This window comes from Sminthopsis crassicaudata, chromosome 5 (genome assembly GCF_048593235.1).
Source record: "Sminthopsis crassicaudata isolate SCR6 chromosome 5, ASM4859323v1, whole genome shotgun sequence".
Classification (NCBI taxonomy): domain Eukaryota; kingdom Metazoa; phylum Chordata; class Mammalia; order Dasyuromorphia; family Dasyuridae; genus Sminthopsis; species Sminthopsis crassicaudata.
In genome coordinates this window covers 19,719,850-19,740,154 of record NC_133621.1, presented here as the reverse complement: position 1 = coordinate 19,740,154, position 20,305 = coordinate 19,719,850, and the positions used below count along the sequence as shown (strand labels likewise).

The following is a 20,305-nucleotide window of genomic DNA, read 5'->3' as shown; positions in this document are numbered from 1 at the left end:
GTGAGACAGTGAGCATACCTCTCAATTTATACACCTCTCCATTAGCCGAGTACACTACCAACATGTGGGGGGCTTCGTCACTCAGGGACACTATGGCTCCGGCTAAAGACAGGGTTCCTCGAGGCTTCTGGCTCTTACTTTGTTCATTCACAAAATACTGCAGAACCCCAGACTCGAAATCCAGCATGAAGTACCTGTTGAAAGAGAGCACAGGGCGTTATGGTTTTCTCCCAAGAAAAGGGAGACTTTCTAAGTCGCCCCCCAACAGCCCCAGCAACACAGAAAAGCAAATTAACTCGCAATCAAGTTTTCACAAAAAGTGAGATGTCAAGGCTCTCCTGGGGTTTCACCAAAGACTCGGTATTCTACAAATGGAAAACAGTCTGTAAGCACAAGTCCCCGAGGGCAGGGGTCCGGAGCCTTTTCTGACATCCCTGTTATTATTTTCTCTCAGTGCCCAAATACAAAAGCAACAAAGACATGTTAAACCTGGAGAAAGTGCACAATAAGTGCTTGTTAGCTTCGACCTGGGGTGGTAAAAAGGCAGGTAATGGATTCATTCTGACACCCCATGACACCGCCTTCCAGGAGGATTCACAGAAATAGAAATACCTGGGATTTGCCGGGACATTGTCAACAGGACTTAGACAAACCCTCGCTCCCTCCAGCCAGCCAGCCACAAGCACAGCCCTCTATGCCAGCCTGTAATGACTAGGCTGCCTCTATCCCTGCTACCCTCGGTCTGCAGAGTCAATCAGCTCCCCACTGTTCCCTGTTGGGGTGCTCGAGACTCATACACCCCAGAGGGAGAGAGAAGAAAGGTCTTATCCACATAATTATACATAAAAATAAAATACCTCAGGTTTCTTTCCAACTTTCCCTCTGGGAGAATGTCAAATGCTACCAAATGGCACGAACAGAACAAAGGGGAAAAGGCAAGTTATCATTGACTAGCCTTTGTTAGATATGTGGTTAACAAGCTATATTAACCACAGCACAGTGTCCTTTCTAGCAACCTTCCTCTGCCGTCACTGAAGTAACGAAGACTCCATTGCCAAAACAAACAGAAAACCCACAAGAGAGCTTGGATGCAAAATCAGCAGAACCAAGTTCAGATCCCACCTTTGCCATTTACCAACTGGGTGACCTTGGGCAGGTCCCCCCAGTGCTGGACTTTGGTCTCATCTGCAAAAGTGAGGGGGTGAGATCAGAGTGATTATAGTAGAAAAGGGAAATGATGAATACTGGAGAAAATGTAGGGGAATTTGGAATACTAAAGCACCATTGGCGGAGTTGTGAACTGGTCCAACCATTCTGGAGAGCAATTTTCAACTGTGCCCAAAAGGCTACCAAACTGTGCATACCCTTTGACCCATCAGCGTCGCTACTGGGCTTATATCCTAAAGAGATCATAAAAAAGGGAAAGGGACCCACATGTGTGAAAATGTTTGTGGCAGCCCTTTTTGTAGTGGCCAGAAACTGGAAGATGAACGGATGCCCATCAGTTGGAGAATGGCTGGGTAAATTATGATATATGAATGTTATGGAATATTATATAAGAAATGACCAGCAGGATGATTTCAGAGAAGCCTGAAGAGACTGACAGGAACTGATACTGAGGGAAATGAGCAGAACCAGGAGATCATTGTACAAGGGAGCAAACACTATACAATGATCAATTCTGATGGACGTGACTCTCTTCAACAATGAGATGGTTCAGGCCAGTTCCAATAATCTTATGATAGAGCCATTTGCATCCAGAGAGACTGTGGGAACTGAGTGTGGATCACAACATTGCATTTTCACTCTTTTTGTTGTTGTTTGCTTGCTTTTTTTCCTCATTTTTTCCCCTTTTTGTTCTGATTTTTCTTGTGCAGCATAAGTATAGAAATATATATAGAAGAATGGAATATGTTGAACATATATTAGACTACTACTTGCTGTTTAGGGAAGGGAGAGAGAAAAATCTGGAACAAGTTTTTGCAAGGCTGAATGTTGAAAACTATCTAAAAATAAAGAACTTTAGAATTGACTGCTTGACATGAGAGACACACAGGATTGCTCAGAATAGCGTGCCCTCATCAGCTCTATGAGAGTAGCAGAACTGAAGTAGCTCAAAATAAATACAAGATGCACAATTAAAGAATCCACCTCCGTGTTCATGGGCTCTATTTGTGTCCAACCTGTGGCCACGCACTCCAAGCCCACATTGGTCTGATCAGCCCCAGTCAGACACATGGGAACTCAACTCTAACACAGTGATGTCATTTTGGTCCCTTTTGAAAAGGAAAGACAGTAATTCTAACCATCTACATGTAAGCCTTGATTCACTGACGGGAAACTTCATCTGCACCTCCGAACCGAGTGGAAAGCTGTCACGTAGGTCAGGACTGTGACGCGAGAGCCAACCCAGGAGAGGAGGAAGCAAAACCCAAACTGGAATCTACGCGGCAAGAGATGGGGTGGGGGCGAGAGGATGCTGACCACTTCTATGTTACTCAAGGCCTCACACATCTGCATGTCACCAGCCCTTTATTCAAGAGAGGCTGAAGATGAACACAGCCTCCCAGAACAGGTTGAGCCACTGAGAACAACTGAGGCACGAACAGCAGAGCCATGCTGGAATCAGCGGCAGCCCAAAGTCAAAGATGAAGAAGAGGGATGAACCATATGGTTACAGCTGCTGTGGGCCCCCCTCCTGCATAAGCAGCCATTCAGAAAAGCTGAAAACACAAAAGAGCCGCCCTTTCTTGTAACCAATGTGAAGGTTGGCACAAGAGGCTCCAAGAGCCTGCCTGGCACTGCCAACAACAAGAGACGTGTCAGGGAGGCTTTGAGTATCCCACATTTTCTAAAGGATGCAGAGGGTAGATGGGTCCACAGAGAGGTGGGCACAGAGTCTGGAATCCAATCTCAAACTCAAGAGCATTTCTAGATAAAGGAACAGACACAAGGTACAATTGGTTTACTGAGTGTTTATCCAGAAACCCAGTCTTGTCATCCATGAAAGTGGAGGGTCTGCCACTGTGAATCAGCCCCGATCAAAGGAGGAAATGCAACTGGCCTTTAAGTCAGTGAGAAGGCCTAAGCCGGCCAAACGCTACTAGAGCTGAGCAACAAGACACCCCCAAGTGCAGAATATCCCAAAAGACTAAGATAGGAAACGTGGAAACGCTTTGATGGAACCAATGAGTTCTCTTGACATTGTTGTACATCAGTGATCCAAACACCTGTCCCGTGTCCTGGATAAAAATGGGACAAAACACACAGAGACTGTCTGTCCTTCACAGTCAAAGAGAACCACTGAGATCACGGGGTGCTGTGTCAGCTTTTCCACGAAGTGGATCTCAGGGAGTTGCACTCATATCCCCCTCTCTCAGTGACTGAAAGCCAGAGTCGGAGTGACCGTGACGGCCCGGATGCGGTGGACGGCTCGGGTGCCTTGGACGCCTGATCAGCTCTAAGAGTTCGGCTGACTTCCTGTCACAGTCAGGCTGTTCGTGCTGCCTGGGGGAGTCTTCACGTGCTTGGAATAGACACCCCCACTCACCAACAATCTTTCTGCCCACTGGTTGCCCCCAACCTGGGTCCACCAGGATGTGGCCGCTGCTACAGCTTCTTAGTGCCACAAGTGAGAGCTGAATGCCAGGTAGACAGGAGAGGTGAACAAGCAGCACTGGAAAGGGCTTGGCATCGCAGGCACTGATGCTCTTTAAATACCCTCTATATACCCTATGAGAACGTGTGTATGTGAATCACACACATATAAGTGTACATATATATTCATTCCTATGTATTTATATACAGACTTACACATAAAGGAATTCTAAATGAACCCACAAAAGCTCTGATGTGATCAGCATAAAGAATACTTGCCAGCAACACAGGCTTGTTTCTGACTTAGTAGCTAGATCCAGGGAAACTATTCCAAGTGCCCAAGGCAGATTTTGAACTCCAAAGCTTCCTGCCTCAAAGCCCACCCCCCATTCCCTCCGCTACAAAGCCTGCAAAGAACCTACCCGGGGTTCTTAATCCATTGGTCTGTGGTAGGCTTCAGGGGGTAGGGGAAAAAAAAGATAAGATAGGTTAATTTTGCTAACCACCAACTGAAATTTGACTTTCATTAGATAATAAACATCGGCAACAAACCCCAACCCAGTGGTGTTATTAGTAACAGATCTGACCTCGTCACCAACAGAAATGCTCAATAGTTTTATATCATGCCATGGTTGTTACAGATATCTCAAAAGATGGCCTGCACCCATTACTGTTTCCCCATCACATGATTGCAGCCTTCCTGTCTGGGAGTATTAAGTAGAGTTAGTTCCCTTTAATACACTTAAAAAGGTTATTTGGAGAAAACGTCCCCAGACCTCTGAATTCTGCCAATGGGATCCAGACCACACGCGTATCAAATACCCTCCAGTTTGCTCTCAAGCAGGGACAAGCAGGCAAATTCTTCTCAGAAATAAAGATGAAAGGCGGGTAGTCCATCATTCTGGCCCTGCAACCAGTCCTATTGATTAAGTGCCGGCCGCTGCCACCCTGACCTGTGCTTCACGGCAGAGAGCTGACAGCCACGTGAAATGCTTTCTGCAAAGGAGTTGCAGTTCTGGTGGCGACCTCAAAACCGAGCCCACGACTGACTGAGTGGAACCACCCGTTCTTTGTAAGGGAAAGAAAAACAGCCGTGGCCAGAGAAGTACCCAGTGAGGACCCCTGAAATATGCTTCCTAATAAGAAAGAAGCGAGGCAAGATCGTCGATTCACCAACTACAGACTGGGCCAGAGGAGAAGCCAGCGTTCCGGGCTCGTTAAACTGCTCCAGGCCAGCCCTTCTAAGCCCATGGGTCCAAATTCCCCTGAAGGTTCCTGCAAACCCCAGCCACCTCCTGGCCTCCTCCTTGGATGCCCCCAATCCTCCCTGCTCAGACTGGGTATTGAGAGCCCCCCACCTCTGCCCCAAAAGCAAACACTGACCTCATACACACACTCTGCTCATAAAAAATCCATTATTCAACAGATGGCACAAAGGGATTAATTTAACCCTGATATTTTTTCAGTAAGAATCAGGGAAGAGCCAAATTCAATTTAAGGTATCCAGAATATGGGCATGCATAGTGATTTCACATTACAAACTGGCTTATTAATTCTAACCTTAGGCCTTCCCACCATCATAAAAGGAAGGTCTTCACAGTTCACCGTGTTCAGGTTTTGGGGGCCAGGAATCCTCAGCAAGCACTTATTATCTACCACGTTCAGAGCACTGGGATATACAAATATCACGTTTCCTCTTCGCCCACCAAAGAGAGTCTCCGACCTCAAAAAAGTGACATATGTCTTTGCTTATCTGCCCAGTTTCTATCCTTGACATCATGGAGATTATATAACTAAACACGAAAGTGTCTGTGTTCGGGTTTTTCCTACTGCACCTTAAAAACAAATTTTAAAATCCAAATTCATTATGTGCCTACAGATGTCCCAAAAGACTAAGTGCAATAACCTTTTTGGAAAGCTTACAGCACTAAGATTTTTGGGACATCACTTGAACAGGACTTCACTGTTAGCATGTAATCTCCTTAGACAGGGATTGTTTCGCTCATGGTAAGGGTAACCCCAGAGTCTAGCACGGGTGCCAGGCTTTTAACAAATGCTTCAGTGATTTGATTACCCAATCCCTCAACTTGGGCACTAGGGCACAATTAAGTGCAAAGGGCAACACGTGGGACCTGGATTTGCCAAGATCCCCATCCTGCCCCCGACGCCATTTCTATGTGACGAGGACCTCCTCTCAGCCTGATCATAGACGGGTCCCTCTGAAATGATCTACAATTCATCCCATTGCTCTCATTCACAGATGTATCATCTGGTCTTCCCAGTTAGTCTCAGAGTTCCTAGAGGGCAGGTACAGTCCGTTAGTGCAGCGCCTGTGGGAGCTTAATAAATGCTTAGTGACTGGACTTGACCAAGAGACACCGACCAAGTCAGGGCCTGCTTCTTCCCCTTTCCCCCTGAAATAAAATGGATTTTTTTCCCCAAAAAGTGAAGAACAGAACTGAAAATGAAAGATTAATATACTAGTAGGGATCATTCAAGAGACCTCTTGAAAGTGGATCTCCTGGCCACTGGGAGATGCAGGGGATTTGCACCCAGAGGCAAGACCTGTCAATGGGACATCAGATAGAGCATGTGGTCACATCCTTGAATCGTAGGGCAGCCTCGGACCCTTACTAGCTGTGTGATCCTGGGCAAGTCACTTAAACCAGTTTGCCTCAGTTTCCTCAAATGTAAAATGAGCCAAAAGAAATGGCAACAAATCCACTCCAGTGTTTTGCCAAGAAACCAACAAATGGGGTCATTAAGTCAGACATGGCTAAACAATAACAAAATGGGACTGACAGTCCTTGACCAAGTGCCCCGCCACCTCAGTGTTTCTAGCATCTCTGTGCCCTTCTCTCCACTCACAGGGGCCCATTATACCTCTTGCATGAGCAGCAATCTCCTGATTAGTCTCCCTACCTCAGAGTCAATGCAATCCATCTTCCACCCACGTGGCTTTCCTAAAACACAGACAGAGCTGACTGTGTGACACCCTCTGCCTCTCAGCCAACTATCAGGAGAATCAAAACTGCAATCACTCTTCCTGGCCTTCAAGGCCCAGGGGCCACCTCCTCCAAGAAGCCTTCCCTGTTCTCCCAAGGAGGAAGCCCTCTCTCCCCCTCCTCAATCCTCTCCCCTGCATTTGACTTTGCTGTTCTGTTAGATTCCCAATTCTAACAGAAACGCCTTGCCCCATACAGACTGAAACCCTTCCACGTGTTGTTCTCCTGTGTGCCTTTTGCCCCTGCCTGCTGACTTCTGCACCCTGTCTGTCCCAGTCTGCCCAGGCTAGTTCTCACACTATTCTGACAAGCATTTATTAAGCTCATTAAGGCAAGGCTAATTTGTCTGGAGCTGATTCATGGAGACAACTCCAAAATGAATCCCATTTTAATCAACTCAAAGTACTAGATACAGAACCAATCCCTGCCTTTAAGGACCTTGGTTCATGTCAATATGTGGATTCCCCTCCCTCCCCCAGCCTCTCAATATGAACCATCCCATGACCTGAAATCTAATCCCACCTTTGGCACTTTCCACCTCTATGCCCATCACAAAGGTTCCTTCCAGCTCTCAAATCATGTTCCTGTATTTCTCCCATCTGCACGAGCTTCACAGCCAAGTCATTAACCTGGAGCTGCCCTTCCTGGGTTTCCTGCTCCCACTGGTCCTGTCCCGATGCTAACAGGACAGCTGGGAAGAGCAGACAGGCCCTCATCCCACCTGGGATTTTTCCCCATATTTTGTGACCGCTAACGCACTCATCCAGCACCATGCAAACTGACTCTAGAAGATGCATCAGCCTCCTAATGGCTCCCCTCCCACAACACTCAAAATGTGCAGAGATGCACACCTTCCAAAAGGACTCCCCTATCACAGTTTAGAGATGACAAAGAGAAAGGAAAAATCCTGGACAAAGAAAGATGAGAAGGAGAGAGAAAGATGCAAATATAAATAAGAATTTTAAACTTTGTTTTTACTTATTTGGCAAAATATTTCCCAATTATATCTTCATGTGGTTTAGGCCTTGCCCGAGAATTTTTATAGAAGATTCTGATCAAGAAAATCAGAGCAAAATGGGAGCTTTTGGACCATGGGGCTGGAGAAGACTTTTCACAGACAACAAGTGAGTCAAATCAGCCAATACATGAAAGAAATTCATGATAAATGGTCAAAGGATATGAACAGACAATTTTCAGATGAACAAATTAAAACCATTTCTAGTCATATAAGAAGGTGCTCTAAATCACTATTGATTAGAGAAATGCAAAGTAAGACAATTCTGAGGTACCACTACACAGCTCTCAGATTGGCTAAGATGACAGGAAAAGATGATAAATGTAGAGGAGATGTGGGAAAACTGGGACACTGATACTTTGTTGGTGGAACTGTGAACAGACCCAACCAGTTTAGAGAGCAGTTTGGAACTCTGCTCAAAAAGTTATCACACTGTGCATCCACTCTGATCCAGCAGTATTTCTACTGGGCCTGCATCCCAAAGAGCTCTTAAAGGAGGGAAAGGGACCCACATGTGCAAAACTGTCTGTGGCAGCCCTCTTTGTAGTGGCCAGAAACTGGAAACTGAGTGGATGCCCATCCGTTGTGGAATGGTTAAATAAAATGTGGTATATGAATGTAATGGAATATTATTGTTCTGTAAGACATGACCAACAGGATGATTTCAGAAAGGCCTGGAGAGACTGACAGCAACTGATGCTGAGTGAAGTGAGCAGAACCAGGAGATCATTGTACAGGGCCACAGCAAGAGTACACAAAGATCAATTCTGATGGGCATGGCTCTCTTCAACAATGAGATGACTGATGCCAGTTCTAATGATCTTGTGATGAAGAGAGCATCTGCACCCAGAGAAAGGATTGTGGGAACAGAGTGTGGACCACAACATAATATTCTCATTCTTTTTGATGCTGTTCACTTGCATTTTGTTTTCTTATTCATTTACTTTCTTTTTTAATCTGATTTTTCTTGTGCAGCAAGAGACTTGTATAAATATGTTTACACACATTGGTTTTAATATATATTTTACCATGTATAACATATTAGATTGCTTGCAATCAATGGGAGGGGGTAGGGGAAGGAGGAGAAAATCTGAAACAAGGCTATGCAAGGGTCAATGTTGAAAAATTATTTGTATATATGTTTTGAAAATAAAAAAACTTTATTAAAAAACAAATAAATACAATAGTTAACCCTAAGAATAAAAGTATAAATATAATAATAAAAAATTTAATTTAATTTTAAAAAGAGAAATTAATTCAGTCTGTGCACTGGAAGGTCAAATGCTGAAGTTGTAATGTAAGCATTTTGGCCACATAAGAAGAAGATGGGTTCCAGGAAAAGATCCTGATGTTAGGAAAAATTGAAGGCAAAAGCCAAAGGGGCCAGCAGACAATGAGATGGGTAGAGTAATACCATGGAAACAACGAACATGAGCTTGGACAGACTTTGGGAGATAGTAGACAACAGAAGGTCCTGATGTGGTATAGTCCATGAAGTCTGACACAACTGAATGACTCAACTGCAAGAAAAAACACAAGCTATTATTATAGAAGAGGGGAGTGAACCCCAGAAAACTGCTGAGATCTCCCCATCCCTTTTCAGAATAAAAGCTTTCTCAGATGTTTTTAAATAAAATACATAGGATTTCAAAGGAAACCAACTGTTAAGTAGTTATTAAAATATTAAAGGAAAAAAACGAGCTCACAGCCCCAGGTTAAGAAGGCATTTCCATAAGGAGAAGCTTAAGTGAATTGTCACTGCAAGAATGAGAATACACATCTAGCCACCCCAGAGAATGGAGACCCCAAAGAGAATGGAGGCTCAACTGTGGGAGCTAACTGGGATCCCAGAAAACAAGACAGAGTTGGACGTCACTTAGCTCCCCTGAGACTGGGTTTTCTCTTGCCCAGAATGCAGGCTCTAGGCTAGGCAACTCACCCTGAACTGAGATTCTCTCTGTCTCTTTCTCCCCCTCTCTCCCCTTCCTCCTCCACCCCCTTCTCTGTCTCTCTCTCTCTGGGCAGAGAAGTGCTAGTCTCCAGAGGAAGAATGGTACCTACCTGGACAGAGGCTGTTACTATATCATTATTTTTCTAAAACCATATTTTTTAAAAGGGAGGGTTCCATTGAGAACAGAGGGTAAATTTCCAGGAATAACCTGCGATGTGAAAAACCGAACCTCTCTTTCCAGTTTTGTTTGTTGCCGAAGGCCTGGGCGGCGGTCAGAGGGTCCCACGGAGTGACCTCCTTCGCTTCAGTCTCGTCTGCATCAGTGAACGTCCACGTATTCAGCAAAGACTGTCTGTAGCTTCTCAGCTTTGTTATTTTAAAAGGAGTTTCCCAACAGAGATTAATTATCAATTTTTAAAAGTAACGGAGCGGAGAAAGAGGCAGCACATTAGGCGAATGAAGCATCAGCTCCAATCCCGTGGGACCTAAAGAAATACCCGGGCGGCTGTGGGGGCTGGGGGCCCACCCAACAAAGCAGGTTTAAGTAAACCATGTGCCTCTGGACTCAATTTCTTTTTCAAATCAACTGAGGAAGCAGCTCCAGCAAGTGAAGCCCAATATTTCACACCATCTGGAGGGAAGAAAGCCTCATTTAAATTGGATGCCCTAAGTCTGAATTGGAACACCCGTGTGATTAGGTTTGATTTCAGGAATGGAAGAGCACAGGAAGGAAAGCAGAAGAAATAATAATTCCCCCAACATGGCCTGAAAGGCGCTTTTAATCATGAATCTGTGGAACTCGAGAGAAATAAGAGGAGACTTTGATGAACTGGGGAAGAGGGAGGAGGGAAGATTGAAAAATACTCTTTAAGTATCAAGAAAAACAACATAGAGAGATCACTGTCCTTGGCAGAATCCAAATGGCCAAGGCTGGCTCCAGAGAATGGGTTTTCCTGCGCCTCCCCTGCTCCTAGGACAGAAGCATCAGGTGGGGGCACTTTGTGGGGGCTTTCCTCCAGCTGGCTTCCCTCACGTGTTCGGCTGGGCTTTTTTCCTCCCTGAATCAGCTCCTGGAAGAAGGCAGGTCCGGGCTCTCCGAGTGCCAGTTTCCTCATCCATAAATGGAGAGGTTACACTGGATGACTCCACAATCCGTGGCTCTATTTAGGTATAATGAAAGGGCTTAAAGACGCACAAATTGCATTTCCAAATGTGCCCAGAAGCTGCTAAGTGATGGCACAGCCAGTAAATTAGGTTCACGAGGTTCTCACTCGCTGTTTAACTTAATTTCCTACAATCCGAGTGGAGCTATCATGGAAGAAATGCCTCTCTCCGGTCCACTCCAATGTGCCACGGAAATATCGCTCGACAGAGAAGCCATTTCCTGTGGCCACTTAACTTCACTGTCACCAGTCAGCCTGATGCGGTCTGCTGCTCTTCCAGCCACGCCAGCTCGTCCTGCCACTAAATTTTTACCAAAAACAACTGTGAGATCACACTGACCCTTCCTGGAAATTCTGCACCGGCTGCCAGGGCCCTCCTCAGACTGGCGAGAAGATCCCCCGCTGGCGGGCTTCTCTGGGTCGCAGGGGCATCAGGGGTAAAAGAATACATGAGAATAGTTGATGCCCTCCTGGATATTACAGTCTCTCATGGATGGCCTAGGGAGCCAGTGTGGTGAAGAGAAAGAGTTTTCCTGTTCTCCAATCAGCTCTTCTGCATGCAACCAGCTATTTCCCAGCTAGCGGAGCTGAGGGCTCACTGCAAAACTCCCTCCCACCTCTGTGAAGAACAGGAGACTTCAGTGGGAAAGACACAGGGTTTGCTTTTAGCATTTCTGGGGGTCTTTCCCTCTCTCTGGGTCAGGGAGTCTCTTGGACTCCCAGCAATCTTCCCAGACTCTTGGAGGACCTTAAGCAGATCCCCATCAACCCCCACCATCTCTCCACAAGTGACATCCAGCCCTGCTGTTTTATCTGAGCTCCAATCCTCCCAAGAACCTATCAGGGAGGCAGCCCAGGGAAGAGAGAGCTGAAGCGGAGAAAGAAGCTCTCTGATGGACTTGGTCTCAAATATTTACTAGCTACATGATTCTGACAGGCAGCCGAACCGCTCAGCCTCAGTTTCTCTATATGTAAAATGGGAATGAAAAGAGCAGTTGCCTGCCAAGGTGGTTGTGAGGATCAAGAGAGATTATATATACATATAGAAGGAAGGAGGAAGGCAGACAGGGAGACAGAAAAGGAAAGAAGGAGAGAAGGGAGAAAGAAAGGAGGGAGAAAGAAGAAAGGAAGGGATGGAGGGAGGAAAAAAGGAGGAAGAAGGGGGGGAGGGGAGCCAAGTGCTGAAGGATACAACTAGAAAAGACAGCCCTAATTCTCAAAGTGTTCACACTATAACGAGGGGAGACAACACACATCCAAGAGCAGAACTGAGAGAAGGCCCCTGGTGCTAAGTGTTCTGCTGCAGGATCCATGGCAAAGGGTCCCCTGGCAAGTCCCAAAGCAACAGCTGGGGGCCCTGTAGCAGGGCAGGGTAAATCTTCTCCAAGTTCAAAAAAGACATTATAATTGTTTATGACAAACATTAAACACTAAAAACTTCACTGACCAAAATAAGACATTCTAAGCCTGCATTCAGTGACAATCACCCCCAGCTCCTTCAGGATGGAGATGGGTACCAGCAATATCATGAAAGGAGGGGAGACGGGAGGATGCTGTAGATGGGTACCAGTAACATTGTTCAGAGAACCACTGTCAACCGGGGGCTCTGCCTCAGCACCATAAACATTCAAATCAACTACAAAGAACCCAGGAAGAAAGATGCTTCCCACCCCCAGAGAAGGAACTGAGAAACAGAAGAACAAATACAAACATGTAGCATTCAGTATGAAAAGAAGGCTAATTATTCCTGAAAAGGCTAGAAGAAATCGCATATTGAGGCAGCAATTTCTCAGAACTCAGCACAAGGCCTGACACACAGTAGGTGCCTCTTGTTTTTAAGTCATTTCAGTGTGTAGACTCTCCGTGAGCCCATTGGGGGCTTTCTTGGCAATGACACTGGAGGGGCTGGACATTTCCTTCTCCAGCTCATTTTACAAAAAAGTAAACGGAGGCACCGTAAGGTGGCTTGGCCAGGACCACCAGGCCACATTTGAACTGAGGAACATGAGTCTCTCATTCTGCTGCCACTTGGCCGTCCAGCTGGTGCTTAATAAAAGTTTATTAAATGAATAACTAGGGGGAAAAACCCAAGTTAGTACCCAATTGTCCTTAGTTTAAAGAGCCCATCATCGGCTCCGTTTCACTATTTCCAGGGCCGGCTTTGCGTACCCTGGAAATAATATGGGTTTATTTTGATTTTCAAGGAAACGGGGATTACTAAGTAGCAGGCAATTTCAAGCTCATTTCCCCAGTCCTTGGGTTCAGGCCCCAAACCCAGGGCCCAAATGCAGCTTCTCGGGTCTCCAGAGAGAAATTCTGTTTGCCCACAAGAGGTCTGCTGACATTCTTAAAAGCGGAGGAGGAGGAGAACTGTTTAAACATTCATGATGGGACCTAATGGTTCCCGGTTAATTCTGGCCCCTTTGTGCTGATGGAACCAGATTAAAGCTGCTCGGAGGTTAATTAAACAAAAACAATCCAACCACCATTTGTTAAAGGGCCAGGACAAGACCTAGAGAGATGCGAGAACTTAAAATCCGAGGGGAAGGAGATAGTTTTATGGACACACACACATAACAGGAAAGCTCAGGGCCATCAGCCAATAGAGTGGGCCATCTTGCCAGGTCAGAGTTGCCCACAACTGCCCAGACATATCTGTAAAACCTTAAAAACATTTTAGTACCAAAGAGGCCTAATTTCCAAGCTGCATGAATGAAAAGCTTTCAAAATATCTTATCCTAGGAGAGGAAATCTAAAAGCAAAATAACGCAGGAATTTAGATGAGATCCAGATCAATCCCTGATCAGTCCCCATTATTACCCAGTAAAGAATAATAGCAACTAGGTGACTTGCCTAGGTTAACATAGGAGCTGAATTCAGGTCCTCCCACCTGCACAGCTAGCGTCCCACCCTAGAAGCAACAGATGGTTCCCAGTTCCCAATGCCAAAAAGAAATCAAGATGTGAGCAATGGAGGGCATTTATTTGGTTTCCACAGTTATAAAAATTAAGTTGGAGAAATGAAACAAAGTAGAAAATTCAAATCCACAAGGACTTCAAAGAAGAACGAGAGTGGAGATAAAGCTTCCCCCAAAAGAAAGCGAGACTGTAAGTTCCTTGGGGGCCAGGCCTGGGCTTCATCATGGGGTGGTGCCCTGAGATTTGAAAAGAATCTTGGGGGTTTTGCCCTCAGCCCTCCTCCGTTAATCGTCACCCTTCCTGAAGGTAAGCTCCTTGAGGGCAGGGACTGGCTATGTAATAAGGGGGGGAGATTCCCTTCTTGCAACTTCAGTAACATCCAATTAAGGGGAATCAGGGCAGGGAAAATAAAAGGCTGCCTTTGGGGTTTTAAAGAGGTGTCTACTCACCTAGGCACCCATTCTTGCAAGAACATAAAATAAATCTTTCCTGCCTTCATCAGGGAGTCAGTGGAGTTCTTGGTAAGATATTCTGTTTCTTAGAAGGAGGGAAAATATCCTCTCTACATCCATCTATCAATTTTTCTGATCCTGTCTTCCTGATCCATCAATCTTTCCTATTTATTTTATCCACATGGAGAATTAGTAACTTCTGGGACAACAGCAGGACAAGTGGGTGGTGCAGTGGCTAGCGTGCCAGCTCTGAAGTCAAGAAGATGAGTTTGAATCCAGCTCTGTGACCCTGGCCAGTCACCTCACCCTGTCTGCCTCAGTTTCCTGCTCTGTTAAATGAGCTGGAGAAGGGAACGGCAATCCTGTACAACTTCTGCAGCATGGAGGAGTGACTGGCCATTTCCTTCTTTACACGATACTGGTGAATCCTTTCTCACTAAGATTCTTGCTGTAAAACAAGTCTGGAGCTTTAAGACAGAAGGCTAACTTGCAGAGCTGTGGTGGATTTTTTGTTCAAGCACTCTGAGAAGCCACGGGAAAGAATCCCACAGGCCTGGTGGAAATGTGTGACCTGGACCCTTGAATTGGGCACCAGGTGGGCACCATGCCAAGGCACTCCAGAAGAAAGTGGCTCTGGCTTCTAAGGCTTTGCTTGGGTCAGTGATTTCACTGAAAGCCAACATGCAAATGGCTTTGTAACATGATCACCTTCCCGGCAAGCCACATCTCCCCTGGGCACTTCTCCTAGAGTCACTTGTTTCCTCCACCTGACACTTCTCTTTACTCCAAAACACCAAAGGACCGGGGAATCATGGCCGTGGGCATCCCATTCTGCTCTGCGGCGCGGGTGACAGCCCGTCCATGCATGGCCAGCCCTAGCCCTCCCTGAAGCTCAACACTTGACGTGAAGTGTTTGGGAAGGGAAGATTTCTCCTGACAACTGAGAGAAAAGATTATTCCTCTTGTGTTACTAATTATGGTTTTTCCCTTTTTCTACTTCTTTCCTCATCCGGAAATCAACCAGTGTGGGAAATCTTGGGCAAAACATATCCAGGCTTGGATCTAATCAAAAATAATAAAAGAAATTCCAAGTTTATGGGAACAGGTGGATTCCTGCTACTGTGCTTACTCAGACAGGTCTGGAAAAACAAGGAATCTCTTTTGTCAGACAGGTGACAGGGAAAATGATAAGTCTCTTTGACACACACCTCCTCCCCCAAAGACTCTCATTTAAATGCTCATTATAATATTCAATTTCTCACTGTTAGCCAATCAGAGTTGATCACACCCTTAGGAATACCCACTTTTCCAAGGGCATCTAAAGTTTTGAGTCCCTCAGTCACCATGAAAGTCTTTGGCATTCGAGAGTACACTGGCCTCTTTTATTAATAAGATGCTAGTATATCAACAGAATGATTATTAATCTTTACTAATGATGAATAGATTAATAATTATTAAGATCTCTCAAATTTTTTAAACATCACAACATTGTAAAGGTACAGTGAGTACTCTGGATGGCCACTGTCCATTCTCTCCACATGACTAGCCCATCTTATTTTTTCAATCTTCATTTCCAGCTGATTTCTTTTACTTGGACTCTCCAAAATTACTCACTGAAATGCATGACAATCTGCTGACATCGACTACATGAATCTCCATGACTTCCTGGCTAAAGTTTGCTTTTCATTCCCTCATAACCATACTGTGCTGCCAGCATAAGACTGGTAAATGGACAGAGAAGTCTCTGACCACAGTAGTAATAAGAGCAACAAAAAGCACACGTGAAAGAATACAGAAAAAGCTTATGAGAAGATAGGATATCCATTCATGTTTAAAAAAAAAACCCACAATAATAAACAAATCTTTCCTTAAGTAGTAATTACCTAAAACCAAGAATCATCATTATTTCTAATGGAGATAAACTAGGGGTCTTTACAATAAGCAAAGATGTCTATGGTTATCATTACTATTATGTGTAATGCTAGATTGCTATTCTAGATGGATAAAGTTGAGAAAATAAGATGAGAAATAAACAAAAGCAAAGAGAAAAAAATAATCTTTTTTGAAGATTAACTTCTTGCAGAAATGTTTTAGTTTAAGAACTTTGAAGAGTCAACTTAAAAAATTAACAACTTTAGCACAACTACAGGATATAAAATCAACTCCTGCAAATCATCAGAATTTCTGTACATTACCAACAAAATCCATCAGGAAGAGGAAGCTATTAAAATAACTGCAGAACGTAACAACAAACAAACTTTGGAATCTACCAGCCAAGACACTACGTAAATACAACTCGGAAACATTCTTTTTACAAATATAAACTTAAATGGAGAAATACTGTTTGTAGATAGTCTGAGTGAATGTAAAAAAAAAAAAAATAGCAATAATGACTAAGTTACTTTATTTATCTAGTCTCAGATCAAACTACCAAAGGGTTATTTTAGAGAGCTAGAAAAAAAATTCATCTGAAAAAAGTTCAAGAATCTCAAGGAAAATCATGAAGAAAAAACTAAGAAGGAGGAAAAGAGCCAAACAGTATCAGATCTCAGAATATACTACAAAGAAGTAATCATCAAAACAATTTGGTATTAGGTAGGAAATGGAGAGATCCATTAGTGAGAAAGACTAAGTGTTATGTACACAGAAGCAAATGAAAGTGTTTGAAAAATCCAAAGACCAGAAGGAAAAGACAGCTGACAAAAAATATTGGGAAAAGTGAAAAGCAGAATGGCAGAAACTAAGTAGAAACCAGGATCTTGCACCCTCCTGTTTTCCACAAAAGAAACAGGCCCAGGGAAGCTATGGGATTTGCCCACAAGCTAGGAAACAATAGAATTAAAATTCGAATCCAATTTTGACTCAAAACTCATCATGCTTCCCACTGGCCCAGTTCCTGAACCTAGTGAGTGTTGAGTTTGGTTATTAGTTCTATCAGCTCCTTCAGGATTTCTTTCTTCCTTTCCCCAAGTTACAAGTCCAGTGGAGGAAGGTGAGATCCTTCCCCAAATCCCTTAATTACATTCCTGTATTACATGATTCCCTCCATTAAAGTACTGCCCTGAGACTCTTCATTATCAAGGAGAACCCATATTCCCAAAGGCTGTTAGTGGAGTTGGAGCTTTGGCAGCTCTTACCATGAAGGAGAAGCTTTAAGTCAGAGGTCCTCTGTGCATTTGTCACTGGGGGACCAGTCTTGCTAATTCTATCAAGTTCATTACCAAGATACTAAGGTAAGCTTCAAAGGTGAGAATTATAACCGAAGTGTTTGTTTCCAGCAATTCATAGTGGCAACAGGATGTACTGGTTGTGTTCTGTTCAAGGGATAATTAAGCAGGGTAACAGTTAAGCTTTGCTTGGAGCACTCATGCTGCAATTAACTCATAAAGATTAACTCCTCCTCAGGAGGAACTGAGGGTCGTTTTATTAGTCTTACAATATATGTGGTGGGAGGGGGAACATATCAAGAGGATATCTATTATTGTATATCCTGTACTATCCAGCAAATGGGGAAACAGGAGGGACTCTGTGGTCAGGAAATGGGAAATAATATTTGCTTTCTCTTCTAAGGTGTGTCTATTCCATAGAACATCCATTCTTGCAACTACGTAACAAGTTGGTTTGTTTGGTTTTAACTTCTCCACTCCAGAGATTTTATTTCTCACAAAGGGATCCATGACTTAGACAAAGTTGATATCAAAAACAAATTAGAGGAGCAGAAGAAATTACTGCTAGATATTTGGAAAGGAAAATAGTTTGCAACTAAGCAAGGAATAGAAAGAATGATCGGAGGTAAAATAGACAAGATGATCTTGATTACATAAAATTAAAGCTTTTACACAAACAAAATCAATGGAACTAAAATTAGAAGAAAAATAGATAAGGAGGAGAAAAATAATTTTTGCAACAAGTTTCTATGACAAAGATATTTTAGATAGGGAACAGATTCAATTTCATAAGAATAAGATCCATTCTCTAATTGATAAAGTGATCAAAGAATATAAACAAGAAATTTTTAGAGTGTTGTGCCACAGTTTCCTTTTAAAGTCATGACCCAGTTTCCCTAATTGTCCTATTCAGCCTCAGGTTATAACCATTCCCTCTTAAAATTAAGATAAAGGTCTTGTATCTTAGACCTTAGACTATAATCATTCTCTAAATGTTGGCTGGGATAAAGGTCTTTATCCATTTTACATATCATCAGAATATCAGGAGCCTCTCCAGTACCTCCCATTATGTCATCCTAGGTACCTCCCCCATTTCGTCATTGTTCTTGTTACCCTATAAAAGAATCTTGTTTCGGGCATTCACTGCTGGATTCTTTGAGACAATCGTCTCCTTCAGCCCTGAGACCAAACCATGGATCCACTGGGTCCCACTAAATCTCTCATTAAATAAATTATTAAATTGTTCTCTAATCTCTATCTTGCTCAGTTTCTCCAGCATTACAAAAGGAAGAAATCCAAGCTATTGTGAGTAATTAACTGAATTAAAACGCTCTCTTTGGAATCTAGTCTTAAACTATACTTTAATTGTGACTTGAGACTTTATAATAATAAATAGGTCCATAGCTAAAAAGTTGCAGGTGTTGTCCCCTCCTATTACCCACCACTTTTTGTTTCTGGATTAGATTTCTGTGATTAGAATGTAAGCTTGGACTCCCCCACACAATAAAAGAAAAGGCCAGTCTGGGGAGTAGGAGGTTCTGCATTCAGGCTACTTAATTTGGTGCATTTATGCTTTGCTCTTCCTTCACTGACAAATACCTTGTCAGATGGAAGCTGCCCTTTCCTTTTTGCTTTTTTTTTTTTTTCTCACTTTGAGAGTCTCCGACTGTTTCTGTAGATGACACTGTCCCATACACTATCAACAGCAATATGAAAAATTCTCTAAAATCACTAATAATTGAGGAATTGCACATGAAAACTCTTGAGGTTCCACTTCCACTAATCACACCAGCAAAGTTGCCCTTTAAAAAAAAGAAAAAAAAAAAAAAAAAAAAACGAGGAAAATTACAATGTACGGGTACCTTGATGTACTGTTGGTTAAGCTTTTAAGAACTAGTCCAGTCATTCTGAAAATCCATTTGGAATAACAGCCTCAAAAGCATTCAATTGTGCATATATAATATATGATGCAACAATAACAGGACTGGGTCTGTTCCCCAAAAAAGTCAAATAAAGAAGCACTCATCTATACAAAAATGTTTATAATAATTCTTTATGTTGTAACAAAGAACTGGAAACTGAAAGGGTAGATTGGGGAAATGGCTGAAAAGGTATGATATGTGAATGAGACAGAAGAAATAAGGAAGGGCTTGGATTCAGAGAATTCTAGGAAGACTTGCATGAACTGATACAGAGTGAAGTCAACAGAAATAGAACAATTTATACAACAACAATATTATAAAATATATTTTTCCCTAGTAAGGGAGAGAAAGTAAATTGTAATTGGAAAAAAATTAATTTTCAAAAAGCAAAGACAGACCTTTGTATCTGGGAAAAAGCTGAGGTCATTAAATAACAATATCTCTAGTACTTGATAATAATAATAATCTAGGATAATGATTAGTGAAAGAAAATTCTGCACTCTGCATTTTAGGCATAAACTTGATTGAAACAATCTATTCATTTTAGATTATTCTCATCTTTTCTCCGCTTAGAAAGATTTCCAAGGGCAAGCCAGTTCATACTTTTCCTTCTCTCTAAGCAGAAAAATGCTTAAATTAGAATATATAATTACATTACACATAATTATAATAATGTCATTATTATTTTAATGAATTCAAATTCCTCACAGATTCTAAGGCCTTATCTGGCCTAAAATGCAAAGTACAGAATTTTGCTTCCCCAAACAGTATAGACAACTTCCTGCTAATCCTTACAAAGTCACTTTCCTAAAACATTCTATTTCTCTTTGACCATTCCCTCCCAGGATTCTCCTTTCTAGCCGGTCAAAGGGGAACTCAAAAAATATTTCCATTAATTGAAGTCATCAGGCTTCTCATAATGTGATCATCACCCTTAAGTTGGAGCCCACAGACTCTCAGGAATCCCTTGATATATTTTAGGTCATCTGTGAATTTACATGGGGAGGAAAATTACACCTTCAGTTTCATTTACTTCTAATTGAAATTAAGCATTTTCTTTAATTATTCAAAAACTATGATTCTGAAAAAGGATTCACAGGCTTTACTAGATTCCC

General features: G+C 43.1%; 1 protein-coding gene across 1 annotated transcript in view; it reads right to left on the bottom strand.

Annotated features, from left to right (window-relative positions):
* Positions 1–20,305, bottom strand: part of OSBPL10 (oxysterol binding protein like 10) — a 187,829-nt gene that overhangs the window by 128,844 nt on the left and 38,680 nt on the right. Inside the window, 1 exon segment of the mRNA XM_074267278.1 lies at positions 19–194. Coding sequence (XP_074123379.1) covers positions 19–194 — 176 coding nt within the window.